The sequence below is a fragment of the Xiphophorus maculatus genome, chromosome 7, assembly GCF_002775205.1.
Source record: "Xiphophorus maculatus strain JP 163 A chromosome 7, X_maculatus-5.0-male, whole genome shotgun sequence".
NCBI lineage: Eukaryota > Metazoa > Chordata > Actinopteri > Cyprinodontiformes > Poeciliidae > Xiphophorus > Xiphophorus maculatus.
The window spans coordinates 6,356,168-6,373,921 of NC_036449.1; the positions used below are offsets into that span (position 1 = coordinate 6,356,168).

Sequence of the window (17,754 nt, forward strand, 5' to 3'; positions counted from 1 at the left end):
GGTTTGAGATGTAATTTGACTCCACTGCGCCCCCTAAGTTAATACATCGGCCGTATCTCCTCGACGCATCGACCGATCTGCACCAGATTTTTCGACAGCCGTCGGGGAGCGCCGCCGAACGCATTAACGCCTGTCGCCCGGTGGACGGGCGGGGAAAATGCGCGACAGCTTTTGCGGCGGCTGGCGGGCGACGGTGCTGGAAACTGCGGCGGAGCTTCCGCGGTGGGGAGCGGGCTGCGGCTCTGGAAAACGCGCGAGAGCTTCTGCGGTGGCCGGAACCCCCGCGGTGGCCAATAGGCCGGAGCGGCGCTTGCTGCGAGGGCCGCCCGAGGCTGCTTGCAGCTTTAATTTATTTATGTTTTTTGCATAGTTATTGGCTGCTTGTTTTAGTTCTTTTTAATAAAAAAGCTGTTTTATTTCTTAGCTATTAAGATTTGTAAAAGTGACAAAAAAAATTAAAGGGATAATTAGACGCATTTGTTTCCATAAAGTCTGTGAGAGATGTTGACGTTGTCTTTTCATTGAAAATAAGACGCTACGATTACTTGGCTAGATATGAATAACGTCCTCACACACCGGCTGAGAAAAGGGTCTTTTTCTCCTCTTCCTCTCTCTTTCTCTCTCTCCCTCTCTTCCCCGCTCCACTGCTATGTCTTTAATCACCTATTCTTGGAGCTTTTTTCCACTTGCCTCATCGGAAAGCCATGCAGAGAGGGACGGCCGATCCGCAGCGATTGAACAGTCCTGCACGCAATTTAGCTCCATCTGATAGGGTTTAGCAGGGCTCCTCACACAATGTAGCTCTTTCACTTGGGTAGAGCGGGAAGAGGAGCGGCGGCAGAAACAGACGCTTCATCTTCAGGTTTTTCATCAAAATCTCTTGGATCAGTTAGTCACGGTCTAAAAAAGAAATGTATAATAAACAAAGCACTCCTTCTTTTGTATATCACAACATTTAAAAAAAAAAAAACCTGTTTTAATGAATAACTTAAATCAAATCAGATGTTGAAAAAAACACTACAGATTCTACCTTTATTGGTTATTTCTGCACTAAAGTAAACCCCCAAATGAAAGCATTATGAGTGAAAACTACACGCATCCTGCCTCCCTACACTTAATTATAGAGAAAGTAACAGTCAGATGCTGCTAATCAAATGCAAAACTTTTAAAGGGCCAGTATTGTGTATTTTCCAGGCACAGTGTGACATTTCACAGTACAAACAACTGTTACCTTCAGTTGTTATGAAATAAATGTTATGAAACAAATATCAAAAGAAATTTTACTTCCTAAAGTGACGCCTTGAAATTGGGTCTCTGTCTCTTTAAAAACTCCTCCTCCTCCTGAAACTCGGCCTTCAGGAAGTCCTCACAGCCTCACTCCTCTATTAACCCTTTAACAACGTTTTACCAGCGTTGAGAAGTCGGTCTTTTAATGAGCTCAGCTGATGCTCAGATCCGCCAGGTGTTTGCTAATTGCTGCTGGCTAGTCTGAAGGAGCTGAGTGGGGGAGTGGACGGAGGGGCGTCATGTGAGGTGGAACCTTGAAAACTGCAGCTCAGAGGAGGAGCTTTGTCCTTGAAGGCGGAGCTACGTCCAACCAGGCTTTTAAGAACAGCTGAATGGTTGCCATGGAGATTAAAGGATTTCTGAAATATGAAAAAATCAAAGCTACGCTCCAGGTATGTTTCTGATGAGGGAATAACATTGTAACATGATATCCACCTGTGAGAACTCACCCATGCCCAGGGAAAACATGCAAACTCTGGGAATTGAACCCAGGAGCTTCTTGCTGCAAGGCAACAGTGCTGCCAACTGCACCACTGTTAACTGTAGAGTCAATGTTCCACGTTTGACTTTTTATTTTTACTGAAGCACAGATAAGATTGTGGGATGCAGCTGTGGGAACGTTTTCTGGGGTCAGGCCGCCTGCCAGTTTCAGTTTAAAGATGGATTTTTATTTCTTCTTCTTCTTCTTTTGTCCCCAGTGGGCGAACTGGAAAACGACTCTGAAGTCTGTTTTTCCTCTGACCAAAGCAGACTTTTTTTTTGAAACCTTAAACCAAATAAAGACGGCTTGTTTTCCTCACATTCTCATTTTCCTTTCTCTAAAACACAAGACGGGCATTTATTGGTGAACGAAACTCCCCTTGCGGATCGTTCCCAATGTTTACGTCTGAGTCTGAGACGGTGACGGTTTCCTTGTCCTCAGGATCGAGATCGAGGATTCGGAGGCGGTGGGCATCTCCAACATCATCTCCAACCTGATCACCATGTTCCCCCGGAGCGTTTTAACGGCACTGCCCAGCGAGCTCTTCACCTCCTTCATCAACTGCCTCACACTCCTCACCTGCTCGTTTGGACGCAGCGCCGCCCTGGAGGAGGTGGTGAGTCGCGCCGCATTCAGCCCGCCTTCTCCCGAGGCAGACCTTTCGTCACATTGTGTTATACGTTTAAATGCACGTAGGTGTTGAAGTCTTTGAGAAATAATCGCATTTCAATCAGGTTTTTTCTAGGTTTGGAATGTGCCTGATTTCTGTTTAAGGGCCTTGAAAGTGCTTGAATTTACAGTCGAAGCCAGATATTTTTCTTCACTCAATACAAAGACACAAAAGTTTCAAAATAAAATCTCTTTTAACAATTTTCTTGCTATATTTTCTGGCATTTAACAAATTAAAATAATGTTGGTAATTATAACAAACCTAAAACAAGAGAAGTTTGGTCTGATTTTACTTTATGCAGTGAGAGAAAAACGTTTCTTTTAGGTAAATATCTGGTTTCAACTGTTTGTTTTTGAGCGTTTAATTTGAGCAAGGACAAAATTTATTTAAATCGTTTTGATATAATGAATATTTTGCTCATTTAGCTTATTGGAATAGCATTGGTATGTGTAGCTGAAATAAATGTTGTCTTCTATTTTATATATTCAAGTTATTGAAACTGGGAGATTAACTTTTGTTAGTGTTTAGTTTTAGTACTGGTCAGATGTAAAGGGCGTATGAGAGACGTTTCAAAACAAACAATTTTTGTTCTATTTTAATTTACTTTCATCTCTGCTGTAGAATGTAGTTACTATCACAAGACACTGTTAACAATAATAGTTGAGTAATTAATTACACAATGAAGTCGGTAAGTAATAAATGGTATCATATGATGGTGAATGAAAACTTTTTTTTTTTTCTTTACGTTTGTTTGAATATTTCCTCCAAAGTGTGGAGCTGGAAAAGTTTGGAAACTTACCTTGACAAAGGCTTGGAAAGTGCTTGAATTTTACTGTGGGAAGAATGTACAATGTACCCTTGATACGCAATACTGATGATTTAAAATAAACAAAAACACTCAACCTGATCATTTTGGACCCATTGGTGTCAAATGTTTGCTGTGAATTTGACACCATGCCTGTTTGTCTGCTTGTTCCTCCTCCCAGCTGGATAAAGACGACATGGTTTACATGGAGGCGTACGACAAGCTGCTGGAGTCGTGGCTCACGCTCGTCCAGGACGAGGAACACTTTCCCCGCGGCTGCTTCGTCCAGCCCGCCATCCAGGTCTTCAACTCCTACATTCAGTGTCACCTGGCCGCTCCCGACGGCACGCGGAACCTGGTGAGACGACGTGGCGTCCCCGAGAGCGATCCCGTTGATCCGATTCCTTCCTCTTTCTTTTTTAATCTTTTTTTTAATTATTTTTGCTGGAACAGTCTGTAAACGGCATATCGTCCCACGAGGCGGAGGAGATCAACGAGCTGCAGGAGGACGACAGAGAGCTGTTCTCGGACCAGCTGTCCAGCATCGGCATGCTGGGACGTGTGGCGGCGGACCACTGCATCCCCCTGCTCACAAGGTAACAAGCCGAATAATTATCTGACCGGTCATGCAGGACCCTGTGAAGGTTTCCCTGGAACCATTTCACATCTTGTCGTGTTAGAATGACAACCTCTAACAATGCAAAAAAAAAATCTTACCAAGTTATTTCTTTTGTCTAGTTTTTAGTGCAGATGTCTTAGTACATTTGCAATAAGACAAAACTAACTTAGTAACTTTTCAGCTAAATGTAGGAGCTTGTTTTAAGTCAATAATTCCTTAATAGTGATTTTAAAAAGTTCTAGTTTTAAGTGAAATAATCTGCCACTGGAATAAGACATTATAAATTATACTGATGTCTAAATTAAAATTATATTCTCTGACAAAAGTTATGTTTTTTTGTTTGTTGTTGTTTTGCCTAAGTCATTTTTAGGCAATAAAAAGAGCGTGACTTTTACTTATTTATTTATTTGTCAAAATCTCTCGGCAAGAAAAAAGACTATTTTAGGAAAGCGACGATGTGGGAAAACAGTCACCTTGAAAATAGAAGGAAACCAAAAGGATTTGCAGAGATAATCACTTTATGTTGCGTCTAACATTCTTGTAAGTAGATTTAAATTAAAATTTGTAGTTTTGTCCTTATTTATTCTTGAATTGTTGGACGCACAAAATCAGCTCGGGTCGCCCCACTTTGACCCTCCTTGGTTTAGGTGAAAGCATTTTTATTTGTTACAACGGCCTAGTCCAAGTCCAGACCTAAATCCAATTGAGAACATGAAGTGTACTTTGCTCCCCTTATAATTTGATGAGCTTCAGTTGTTTGGCAGTGATAAAAGGGTAAAATATAGATAAATGTGTTAGTTGTGAATATGTGGTAAAGACATAACCAGAAGTATTTTTGTGACTGAAATGTTCTACACATATTTAGATCTACAGCAACTCCATGAATATGTGTGCAACACATTTTTCAGATTTGATGTGTACAAATATAATGATAATAAAAAAACAGGGTTGTGGATAAAAAAGAAAAAAAGCTTCATTTTGCTTCCAATATCCAAATGTATTGGACTGTGCGTTGATGTATCACAAAGAATTGAACTAAAATACGTTGAATTTTATGGCTTTGACGTCACAAAATACAAAAATAAAAGATTATGAATACATTTGCACTTTCATACATATTTGCTTTTGCAAAAAAAAAAAATACATGTGCCATTTCTTTCTTCCCCGCTCCGCAGCCTGCTGGAGGACCGGGTGAACCGGTTGCACGGCCAGCTCCAGAGGACCCAGCAGCACCTCATGGCCTCGACCGACCTGGGGTCAGTGGACCGCAAAGTCCTGGACGACCTGTATGAGGACATCCACTGGCTCATACTGGTCTCAGGTCAGCAGCTGTTTCTTAAAAAAAAAAAAGAAAAGAAAGACGGATTTAATTCAGCGCCGGTTTCTGCTCCGGTCTGCAGCAACTTCTCGGATCAGAAGTAGCTTCTCTGCAGAGAAATCCAAAAACCCAGTCCACAAAAAGCCCCACATAAAATCAGATCCAAACTCTTTAGACTTTAACAAGGAGTCACGTTCCGCACGTCTACAATAGAAATGTTTTATTAAAGTCAGAAATGACTTTTCCAGTGCAGTTTATTAAACTTTACTGGTTATATTTATAACAGAGAAACCTCCCTGCGCTGTGGGTTCGTGACATGCAGTCTGCGTCTGCAGAGCAGTTCAAAGCTTTATTGAGGTTTACGGCCCGTTGACTTACACTCTAGACTGGGTGTGCCCTCTTTAAAGAGGAGATCCGTTTTAATTGTTTTTACAATGTTTTTATAGAGTACAGCAGAACTCTGCATATCTAAACACAAGTAATAACCCAGGATTTTAGACACGCTGTAATACGAACTCATAATCGTACAGATGCTTGAAGGATTGGAAAGTTCTTGATTTCTGCACAGAGTCCTTGAAAGTGCTTGATTTTCAAATGTAATAACGTGCAATCTAACGCCTGATTAAAAGTCTGGATTTGGAAAGCATTTTTTATAGTTGAAACCAGACATTTTTATGCCCCTAATAAAAAGACAGATATGGTTTTTTCTTGTTTTAGGTTATTTAGGATTAACAGAGTCATTTCTATTTGCTGAATGTGAGAAAAGTTAGTGAGAACATTTTTCTTTAGCGATTTTTTGTGACTTTCCTCATCTGTTGTGTTTAAGCATTTAATTTGAGGAAGAAGTTAATTTACATTAATACAATTTGTAATGAATATTATTACTCCTAATTTCTCATCAACTCGTTAATCTGTGTTACTGAAATAAACACTGTCTTATATTTTATGCATTAAGACTTTGAAATAGTGTTTTTAATTTGTTTGTTTTTGATTTTTGTTAAACTAGTGTTTTGTTCTCGGTGCAGCCAGGTATAGAGTGTGTGAGAGTGAAACGGTTCAAAGCAAATTTCATTATATTTTAGTTTATTTTATGTAGAATGTAGAACACTATCACAAGACATTAATAATAGTAAACATTAATAAAAGCAGTAATAAATAACATATAATCGTGGAGTACAACGTTTTTTTTCTTTTTAGTTTATTTGTATTATTTTTGCCTCCAGAGTGTAGTGTTGGAAAAGTTTGAAAATACTTGAAAAGTGTTTGAATTTTACTGTGGGAAAAGTGAGCGAACCATGAATAACTAATCAATTTGAGTTGTCAATAGCTGTAAAAAAAAAAAGACAAAATAAAGTAAAAGTTGTATTCTCCCTCGCTCTCCAGGTTATCTGCTGGCAGACGATCCTCAGGGCGAAACCCCGATGATCCCCTCTGAGGTGATGGAGTTCTCCATCAAACACTCCACAGAAGTCGACATCAACACGACGCTGCAGATCCTCGGCTCCCCGGGGGAGAAGGCCTCCTCCATACCGGGCTGCAACCGCACAGACTCCGTCATCAGGTAGCGGGTTCCTGGGTCAGGCGGGTCCAGAGTCCACAGAGCGTCGCAGCGCCTGTCGGGTTCTGATGGATGAACACGCTCGGTGTTTTTTTTTTGGGATCAGGCGTCGGCTGCTTGGTGTAAAACAGGAGTCCACACACCTAATGCTTTTAGCAAGGGGTGCGCCCATAAACTGGACTCGATTTCCTTAACTTGGCCGATTAATTAACATAAAATTAATCTGTAAAAAAAAAAAAGAAAAGTTTGAAAATCAGCGTCTCAATCACGGCTCATCGTAGTTATCCCCACTGTCACCAACTTAGCTACTTTGTCGCTCTGTTTTAGCAGGGCTGACGCCAACATTTTTATTTTGTAATGGATTATTCTAATGATTAGTCAAAAAAGAAATGGGCACATTCTCCAAATGTATGTTTATCTAACCACTTGAGCCTTTTTTATTCGATATTAGAAAGAAAGGCATTACAACATGCACAGATGTAATTCCATTCCTTTTTTAAATGAGAAAATACACTTTTTACTGCCTAACATGCAATAGAGTAGCATTTCTTCAATGAAACACTTCATTTGTAACAAAGGAAGCAAAAAAAAAAAACATGGAAAGCTCCAGCTTTCTGCTCAAATGAACATCAGTACAGTGTAGGACTGAACTGGTGATTATTTTTTTATATTAAGCAGCTAATAATTTGATAGCATAATGTTGCTTAATAGCTTCTTCTTTTTTTTTTCTTTTTTTTTAGCAGAATTTGAACAAGGTGAAGCTGAAACTGCCACACTGATTTCTGGGTAGATGAAATTCACCGAGAGGGTTTTTCATCCTAAATGCAAAACTTATATTTTTTTGTACTGCTTTGACTTGTTTACTGCTCTAACTTTGCTGTTCTTTCATCAAGTGGCCGTTTTTATGAGTCTGAATACTCCAGTTAGCGATTATTCGGTTACTGAATTAGAGTACGATTATTTCAAAAACCGCAATTAATTTTATTAATCACTTCATCCCTGATATTTAGCGACTTTTTAGACAAAGAAATTGGTATCGGCCAAAATCAGAAACAGCAGGTAAGGGTTTTTTAAATATCGGTGATCGGCCAAAAAACTTAAATCGGTGCATGTAAGTTTGTACTTTTAGTCAGATTCCAGTTTGTCCCATCAGTTTTACAGCATTTCTTTAAAAGCCACTAACTATAAATTACTTAAATTTTTTCCCCAACTCATCTGTTTTTTAACTGCAAAATTTGACATTTATGCATTGAGTGGTACAATTAGCTTTCCCTTTAATATTCTGTATTTTTCAGTCTTAGGAGAAATTGTAAAAATCAATAACGGCCATCTAAAGACAAGGTGGCGAAACCTGAACGAGGTCCAGTTCTTAAGCTGACATGAATCCCAACAGAAAGTTGGACTGTAGTCTGTGTGATGAGGCAGGTTTTATTATTTCAGTAACAATTAGCCCGCGGTGTTGGAGACCTTGTCCTGCTCAGGGATCCTGGCAGCCGCTCCGGTAATCACTCCAACACTCCAAGCAGCCGGTGTTATTGTCTTTTGAAGGTCATTGTGCTGCTGTGTCTTGTTGGATTGCTCATTAAGTAGAGGAGAAGTGTGTGTGTGTGTCAAGGGGGAGGAATGACAGCCATGACAGCGGATCGTAGTGACCGCCGGCCAAACGCGTCGGGTTTCCTGATGGTGGACGGCCGGCCTCGGCCTCGTAAATGTCAGCACGGTTTTGTTTTCTGCAAACGATGTGAAACGGCAGGCCGCCCCCGGGTGGGGAAGACGCAGCCGTAAGCCGCTTTAAGCTTTCTGTCCTTCTGCGTAATGTGTGTGAGGCTCGCTGAAGCAAACACACACACACACACACACACTAAGGACAACGTGATGACAGTCTGTCGAGGCCCGATCATTCACTGTCCGGTTGGAATGCCGCTCGCTTGCTAACAGGAGGTTGGAAAGTGTCGTTTCCACCATCGGGTTTTTAAACTCTTTTGGCATCGATTTACATTAATATGTGATTTTACATCCTGTAAACTAAACAAAACATTTCATCATAACAGTTTATGACGACTGCATTACCTGCAGATTATATAAAATAATGAATACTTTAAACTGAAATTGTTTCAAGTCGGCGTGTCGCAATAACAAATTCTACAGGACGGTAGAATTTGTTATTTGAAATTCATACAATAAACAATAATGTTGTTGTTTTGAAAATGGCCTATTACAAGTTCGCTCTCTAATTTTGTAAAGGACATGCCATACTGGAACTATAAAACATTTTGAATATTCAAAATTAAACATGGCAATCAAAAATGATTATAAAAAGTAAATAAAATGAATTATGAACTCTCCAAACAAAATTGCGCTTAAGAAAATATTAGTCATCAAAATAGAAATCATTGCCAACATTTTTATTTATCATTCGATTTTGTGCAGCAGCTTTAGTTTTGAGTCAGTCTGAGTCTGATCAGTGGGAAACAGGGTTTTGTTTTGGATCAATAAATGCTCTTATCTCCTCGTTTTTCCTAACAGCTGATGCTAATAAGTCGTTTTTGCCTCTGAAACTCTGTTAATGTAGATGTGACGTCATTTCCAGATCCATATCCTGACTTTTTATTTAAATAGAAAACAATATTTCTATTCTAACTTTCTTTCAAGTTACATAGATGTTATATTTTTGTATTTTTCTGTTTTTTAAACGTCAGTGTTTAGGGAATTAATAATCGTCCCTGGAATAAAATAAGACAGTTCAGCTAAAGAAACCCATGGTAAACTGTATGTCATAATGAAGTGGAGTTTTTGTCTCCTAGTGTTGGATCTATTGCCAGACTTTAGGAGGGGCTTTCAGGGGCAGCAGCCCAGGGCCGATGTTTTACACACATTGCTCCTCATATTAAAGTCAAGGGCTGATTTCATGTGTGGTGTTTTTATTACACAATTTTTTATTAATTGAAATCTAAACTCAAATATTTGAAAATTGCCTTGATTTTGGGACTAACATAGAGACGTCTGCCAGGCGTTTTAAGCCAGCCATCATTCAATTTGTACCTGCAAATATGTACAACTTTTCTATAAATGTTCTGTAGTTTGCAAGAGTTATAGATTTTGTTTTTATTTTCATTTTTTTCTGGGATAAGGCACTAAAACTGGTTCCCCTCTAGGGGGCGTTATGCTTCTAAATCCGGCCCTGGTTGAGTCAGGAATGATCACATGGCCACATCATGTCATTAACCCATACGTATTAATATGACGGTACTAGAAACTGACTTTATTGAGAGAGAGAGAGAGAGAGAGAGGGAGAGAGAGAGAGAGAGAGAGAAACAACTTGATAATTTGGAGGAACTGAAATCTCAGGAAATAAGTCAAGAATTTCCCTGAAGTCCTCCGGTGGTGGAAAGGTTTCATTCCTGTCCTCCTCTGTCGCAGGCTGCTGTCTGCCGTGCTGAGGACGTCGGAGGTCGAGTCCAGGGCGACCAGAGCGAGCTTGACGGAGCTTCTCAGTCCTCAGATGGGGAAGGACATCATGTGGTTCCTGAGGCGCTGGGCCAAGTCGTACCTGCTGGTGGACGAGAAGCTCTACGAGCAGGTGGGCCGCGTCCCCCCCCCCCCACCCCCACCTCACCCACGCGCCTTCCCTCAACGTTTCCCTGCTGCTCCTCCTCAGATCAGCATACCTCTGAGCACAGCGTTCGGCGCAGACACGGAGGGAGCCCAGTGGATTGTGGGATACCTGCTGGAGAAGGTGATTAACAATCTGTCGGTGTGGAGCTCAGAGGCGGAGCTGGCCAACGACACGGTGGAGCTGCTGGTGACGCTGGTAGAGAAGAGGGAGAGGTGAGGCCTCCACCATCCGTTTCCAGACGCTCTCCTTTGTGTTCGGTCCAACTGAAAGTATTTACGTCCCAAATGTCCGGTTTTAAGAATGGGGCCCTTTCATTTTGTTCTGTTTGCAGCTAATGATTATTCTAGTAATTAATAAAAAAATAAATGGCATTCTGCAGGTTTTTCTTTTGACCAGTATAGTTTATTTTATACAGTATTGAAAACATTTTCTTTTTAAAAAAGCAAATATGTTCATTTCTTTTTTCTAAATAAGGAAATAAAACATTGTATTGCCTTAAAATGCAGCATCACAGCATTCCAGTAGCTTGATCATTTGTAGCCAAAGGTGCATCTGCGGCTAAAAACTGCAAAATAAATATTAAATACGCACCTTCTGCTTCACTTAACGTCAGTACAGCTTTTAATCCTGGGACTATTTTTTAATCAGCCAGTTCATGATTTGATAGCAAATGTTGCTTAATAGATTTAAAACAAATTTTTTTGTACATTATTTCAACCAGTTGAAGCTAAAACTGCCACTTGAGGAGTTCTGGATAGATTTAGAGACAAAGAAGGTTTTTTTTATTTATCTTCAACATAAAATCTACATATTTTTGTACCGTTTTGATTTAATTACTGTTTTGTTTGGCTTTGTTCTGACTTTTTAGTTAGCAATTAATCAGTTACTAAATTAGTTAACTATTATTTCAGTAATCGATTAATCATGATTAATCTGATTAATCGCGAGTAAGTCAATTAATCACGATTAATCGTTTCATCCCTACTTAAATTTTTCATCTCTGAAAATTAATACATTTTTAACCACTTTAAGGGGGTTGGTTATGTAACAGTGCAGCTGAACGGACCTGGTCTGTGTCCTCTAACTGTTGGGTCAACCCCCCCCCCCCCCCCCGTAAGGACGGTGCTCACCGTGACGACGCACTCTGCCCCTCTGATTGGACAGGGCGAACATTGTGGTGCAGTGCGAGGGCTGGTGGAGCCTGGCAAAGCAGTTCGCCAGCCGCAGCCCGCCGCTCCACCTGCTGTCCAGCTCCGTGCAGAGATCCCTGATGAAGGCGCTGGTCCTGGGAGGCTTCGCCAACATGGACTCCGACACCAAGCAACAGTACTGGGCTGAGGTAAACCAACACACACACACATGAGGACGTCATGGAGTGAGATTTCAATTTATTTAGACTTCCTAATTGAAAAGAAAACTGCAGTAAAAGAGTGTGTTTGTCTAGCTTCATATGTTTAAGAAGATTAATGGATTAGAAATTTCTGTTTTATGAAAGTTTTCTATCCTTCAAACGTGAGACTGAAAGTGAAGGATGATGTAAAATGCCTCGATGTAAGTTTGCTTTTTAATTTTTAAAACTAGTGCGAAATATTTTTCTCATCTGTTTTTGCACACTTGAAAAAAAAAAATTCATACTTCAGGCTTGAGACTAATGCTGTTTTTTTAATGTTCAATTAAAGTAAAAATTAGAAAAATTCAATTAAAGCTTCTTGAGGCCGATTTAATCATTTTTATAACTTTTTATATTTTCTTTTAACTGTCGAATTTTTTTGTCTTTGTTGCCGACTCTTGGCCAGGATTCCCTTGAAAAATATGTCTTGAATCTCGATGGGTTTTTTTATCCTGTAGAATAAATTTATCGATAGCAATCGATAAATTACTCGATTACTAAGTCAATCGTTAACACCACCCTTGTAGATCCAGACATAACGAGACTTCACAGTCTTGACCTCACAGCCTCACTGAACACCAAAGACTGGGATCCAGGACATGTCATCCCACATCAGTGTGTGACCTCTTAAATGTGTTTAAATGGTCAAAAATCATAAACACAACCCTGAGCATTAATGAAATCCTTCCTCAAAGAGTTTCATCTGTTGACTCTGCAAATTGTGGGCCAGCGTTGTGTGTGGGTGTGTGTGTGTGTGTGTGTGTGGGGGTGTGTGTGTGTGAGAGAGGTCATCCTTTTGGCAGTAAAATTGATCTTCTCGTAAACCTTTTTCTTTAAAATGCACTAAGAAAAGCAAATAAACTAAATGTGAAGCACATGTTTTAATTTGGACAAACCATCCTGCGTTCTAGGCCGTAATTGACGGTGTAAGTTTCCGTCTGCGCGTCCAGGTGCTTCATCCCCTGCAGCAGCGCTTCCTCAGCCTCATCAACCAGGAGAACTTCGCTCAGATCAGCCAGGAAGAGGCGGTCAAACAGGAAATAGTCGCCACACTGGAGGCGCTGTGCGGCATCGCCGAGGCGACGCAGATAGACAACGTGGCTTCGCTCTTCTCCTTCCTCATGGACTTCCTGTCCAGCTGCATCGGCCTCATGGAGGTGAGCGAGGACGTGGCGTGTTGATTCTGTGTCGAACGACGGATCAGTGACGGATCCCGATGAACCTGATGTGGATCAGATCGCAAAACTTTTAAAATAACACCCGATTAATCTTCACGGCACAGACGATTTGATTGGTTGTCCTAAAAGTGAATCCAAAGATTACATTTTGACACTTGTTTAGTTTTAGTTTAGTTTAGTTTAGTTTATTTCAGACAAACCTTTCACCGACAGTGTAAACGACACAAAGTACATAATATATTTCTTTTTTTTAAAAAAACAAAAACAATAAAAAAACAAAACACATCACATCGGTGATTATGAGTCTGAAAAGGAGTATGCTGAAGTATAACTTATGTGGCCATACCCCTTTTCCAGCTGTAATTTATCACAGTATTTTCAATGTCCGATATCCTTTCTGACAAAGTCTTGGACAGATAAAGGAAGAAAAGGGAGCAAATCAATTATTTGTTGAAGTATTCTGTCGTAAATATTGAACAAGCATAAATGGCATTACTGTGAAATGCAACCAAGCAAACAATTTGTCACACTGACTTATAAAATCTGAATAAATTTAACAAAAACGCCTGATGTTACAAAAACAAAAAGCATCGCAATACAGAATCCTCTCACTAGGTGGAGCTGTTTTTCCTGGAGTCAGGAGAAATGTGTTTAGCTTTTTGTCTGTATGTTGCAGGTTTACAGCAACACGCCGGAAACGATCAACCTCATCATTGAGGTTTTCGTGGAAGTGGCTCACAAGCAGATCTGCTACCTGGGAGAGGTGAGACCTGACATCATCACGTCTCTGCGGATTCCTCTGACACAATTAGCTTTTATTCCTCTAAAGACTGAAACGAGTATTTAACATGCATCTTTTGTCAGCCACGTTTTTTTTGTTGTTGTTGTTTTTACTTAGTTTTGTTTCTCCAGAGCCATATGGCAGCGGAGGAATCGTATTTTTCAGATTAAACTCCGGAGAAGTAATTGTTGATAGTTGTGAATACATGTGCAGCTGACACAAACTTTTTAAAATGTGTTTTAAAAGCAATGTAGGTCCTTACCACTGTCTTAGGAAAAAAAAAAAACATTTCTGTAAAACCTCCGTACTGTCGAGTAAAGTCAGCATCAGAGGAAAGTGACGTTTCGAGGGATAAAACCTTGAGCATTTTTGTAGATAATTCAGTGTGGAATCGTTCTGTCCTGATTACGGACTCCAGCCTTAAGAAGTCTTCAAAAAATATCGGAGAAACAACCAGGATCTTAAGGAAAAGATGATCGGGGGTTTGGATAAATTTGTTGTGTTCAGAGCAACAACTACTCTTGGGTGGAAACTGTTTTATAAGTTTTTGTTCTCGTCTTTATTAAGTCATTTTAAGTCATTAACAATGGCTTAATTTTTAAGCCATGATTAAAGATCTAAATTCACCTTTGAAAAGTGTAGTTTGTCATGACATAACTATTTAATCTTGTTTGTAGTCTCTTTTTCTCACTCTTTTTTTCTGTGGATACCTTCACTGCGTTCTGTGACTCGAGCCAGTCAGTAACTAGCTGCTAACATACCATTGCTAGATTTTTTGCGACTATCATGGGTAAGTGTAAAAGTATCACCAGTTGGCTGGACAATATTTGTCAATTCCCCAATTATCCTCTATGTTTATCTTTTGTTTGGTCTTAAATTTCATTCCAGGTGGCATTAAAAAGTCTTACGTTCGACTTGCTGAAACCTGCAGATACCTTCCTATCTGCCTTTTGTGTCCAGCATTAGCTGTAAGGAAGGAAATCTAAAGGAAAAAGGAGCCAGAGCCACAGAATATCCCTTCTGTTTCCTCAGACTAAGTCCATGAAGCTGTACGAAGCCTGCCTGACGCTGCTGCAGGTCTACTCCAAAAACAACCAGAGCAGGAAGCGCAGCGACGCCACGGCCGAGGAGGACCAGTACCAGGACCTGCTGCTCATCATGGAGCTGCTCACCAACCTGCTCTCCAAGGAGTTCATCGACTTCAGCGACAACGGTGAGTCCTCCTTTCCTCCGAACGCCGGCGGAGAGGCCCGACCCGCCGACGTTTCCCCTCAAACCTCCCCACGCCTGTGTTCCCAGATGAGGTGTTCCGAAACCAGGAGCAGGGCACGCCGGCGTCGAGCCGGACCGTCTCCGCGGCCGACGTCGTCCTCTACGGCGTCAACATCGTTCTTCCACTCATGTCTCAGGACCTGCTGAAGGTGAAACGAGCCAACATGGACGCCACATGGAGACACAGTGGCTTCTGAGATCTCGTTCTGACAATGTTTCATCTTTCTTTTCTTGTTTTTTTGCCCCCCTGCAGTTTCCTTCTCTGTGTAACCAGTACTACAAGCTCATCACCTTCATCTGTGAGATCTTTCCAGAAAAGATCCCCCAGCTGCCTGAAGACCTTTTTAAGAGCCTCATGTTTTCACTGGAGCTGGGAATGACCTCGTATCCTCGAAACCCGTCTTTGCACCCAGATTTAACTTCTTGTCTTTTATGACATCTAGAATAGACTTTGCACAAAAACAAACAAACAAATATAACCTGCTCCTGTTTTTCCATGTCATTAGGAATAGTTCTTTTCCAGGAAAGTGTTTAGAGCAGGTGAAGCTCCTTAACGCCCCCTGTAGGATGAGTTCAGAAGTCAGTCAGCTGTGTCTGGAGGCTCTGTCTCCTCTGGCTGAGCAGTGCGCCAAAAGCCAGGAGAAGGACTCGCCCCTCTTCATCGCCACGCGTCACTTCCTCAAGGTAGGAGACCCAACATGGCTGCCGTGTCAGAGGTAACGCTACTAAAGGCTAGCGTGGGTCTGCTAGGCTGACTATGGGAAGTGTTAATGTTGCTGGTGCAATAACAAGTAAATACTGAACTTAAAATAACATTTTTCTTGGTAAATGCTACACCGTAACCTCAAAACTACTACAGCAACTCCGGTGGGTCAAACTTAGACCTGTGCTGAGTTTGAACTGCTTTGGTGGAAGCGGCCTGTGGCAGGAAGTCCCATTACAAAATGAAAAGTTTGCATATTTATTGTGCACATGTTGGAGGTCTGTTTAAAACAATGGGACTTAATTTTTTTTTTTTTTTTAATTCTTTTTTACAATACTTTACCTTCTGAATTTTGTTTCATCCAGACATTTTTTGCTTTGGTGCGAGTCCCGTTTGTGGGAATTTAATGAGCATTATAATGATAAATGTTGTTGCGTTTTCTGCCTGCAGCTGGTGTTTGACATGCTGGTGCTGCAGAAACACAACACAGAGATGACGGTAGCGGCAGGGGAAGCCCTCTACACACTCGTCTGCCTGCATCAGGTAAGAAAACATCACAGAAAATCAACGTGCAGCAGCAACGAGGCTGCTGGCGTTTTACTCCTTGAGCGTTTTAAAGGCGACCGATTGTTTGACGCCTCGTACTCCGTGTTTATTCAGAATGTCATTTATTGCCATCAGTTTTCTGCTACAATTTAGATTAATATTGACTAAATATTTACATTTTAACACATCGACTTCGCTTGCTTCATAACTTTGTCTTTTTCACAATATCCAGACGTTTGTTATACCGAGCAAGCAAGCCAATAAAATCTGGCTATAACTTCCATAGAGATTTTTATTAGGGTCAAATAAACGCAGCGAAGCTGGTTCACGCAGCTGAATAATCGGGCGCAGCTTGTTATTTTGCTTTTGACTTTGTGCATTTAAATCTAAACTTTATTTTATCTTGTTTTGTTAACTAGAAAAAGTTTGGTTTAAACTGTGAAATATTTGTTCCAAAAATATTCCCAGGTTGTCCACAAATCCTTCAAAGATATCTTAAATTCATGCATCTAAAAATTAGGGCTTCCAAATGTCTTAAATTCATCTTTAAAAAACTGAAGTTGGCCTTAAATATGTTTTATCACAGGTCTTACATTTTGTTGTGACCTGACTACGCTTCCTAATTTATTTTTTCTGTTGGGAATTTTCTGTCAGGCAAAAGTTTGAGTCGCCGCAGACATGATTATGTTCTGAGACGGGTGAGGCTACCGCTAACTAGCTGCTTACAAACTCTTGCTGCTTAGTTAGCATCATCACTTCTGATGCTAACCTGTACGAGGCAAAAAAAACAAAAGAAAAACGCTTGGTGCTATTTTACATATACAAAATGCTATATTAATATATATATCTTCAACAGCCTTAAATGTGAGTAGATGAAACCTGCAGAAACCTTGACTTCCCCTTCCTGGTTCCTCCACTCTGCTGCTCCTCGTTTCAGGCGGAGTACTCGGAGCTGGTGGAGACCCTGCTGTCCTCCCAGAGGGACGCCGTGATCTACCAGCGTCTGGCCGACGCCTTCAACAAGCTGACGGCCAGCAGCACGCCGCCCACAATGGACCGCAAGCAGAAGGTGGCCTTCCTGAAGAGCCTGGAGGAGTTCGTGGCCAACGTGGGCGGCCTCCTCTGCGTGAAGTAACCACTGAGAACCAACCCCCGAATACTCCATCATTCTGAAGACTGTGCCCCGCCCCTACCCCTCTGCATCCCACTACGCACAGCAGGATCCGTCCGCCTCCCAGGATCCTGCACTCAGCTGAATGTTTCCTTTTAATTGCTTTGTTTTTACCCCTCTGTATAACGACACCTGCGGCGCCAAGAGAGTTTTTGATGAAGTGACATCTTAAAAACCGGGACTGCAGAGCAGACGGACTCGTTCTAAGGAATGTACACACACACATACACACACACACACACACTCACTAAAAGTGAGACCTGATGCCATTAATTAGATCCTGGATGTGATGTAACATTTTCTTAGTGCAGCGTCGCAGCAAACACACACACACACACCCCAGTCCTTCCCAGAGTGCC

The 17,754-nt window shown here is 41.1% G+C and overlaps 1 protein-coding gene across 1 annotated transcript in view; it reads left to right on the plus strand.

The window, feature by feature from the left end:
- xpo4 (exportin 4) overlaps positions 1-17,546 on the plus strand; it is a 56,751-nt gene extending 39,205 nt beyond the window's left edge. Inside the window, exons 9-24 of the mRNA XM_005806236.3 lie at positions 2,210-2,384; positions 3,425-3,601; positions 3,697-3,839; positions 5,038-5,183; positions 6,564-6,741; positions 10,159-10,318; positions 10,397-10,566; positions 11,519-11,693; positions 12,695-12,901; positions 13,599-13,685; positions 14,736-14,916; positions 15,003-15,124; positions 15,229-15,359; positions 15,542-15,659; positions 16,129-16,221; positions 17,162-17,546. Coding sequence (XP_005806293.1) covers positions 2,210-2,384; positions 3,425-3,601; positions 3,697-3,839; positions 5,038-5,183; positions 6,564-6,741; positions 10,159-10,318; positions 10,397-10,566; positions 11,519-11,693; positions 12,695-12,901; positions 13,599-13,685; positions 14,736-14,916; positions 15,003-15,124; positions 15,229-15,359; positions 15,542-15,659; positions 16,129-16,221; positions 17,162-17,359 — 2,461 coding nt within the window. The 3' untranslated portion in view covers positions 17,360-17,546. The remainder of the gene's footprint in view (positions 1-2,209; positions 2,385-3,424; positions 3,602-3,696; positions 3,840-5,037; positions 5,184-6,563; positions 6,742-10,158; positions 10,319-10,396; positions 10,567-11,518; positions 11,694-12,694; positions 12,902-13,598; positions 13,686-14,735; positions 14,917-15,002; positions 15,125-15,228; positions 15,360-15,541; positions 15,660-16,128; positions 16,222-17,161) is intronic.
- The last annotated feature ends 208 nt before the right edge of the window (positions 17,547-17,754 follow it).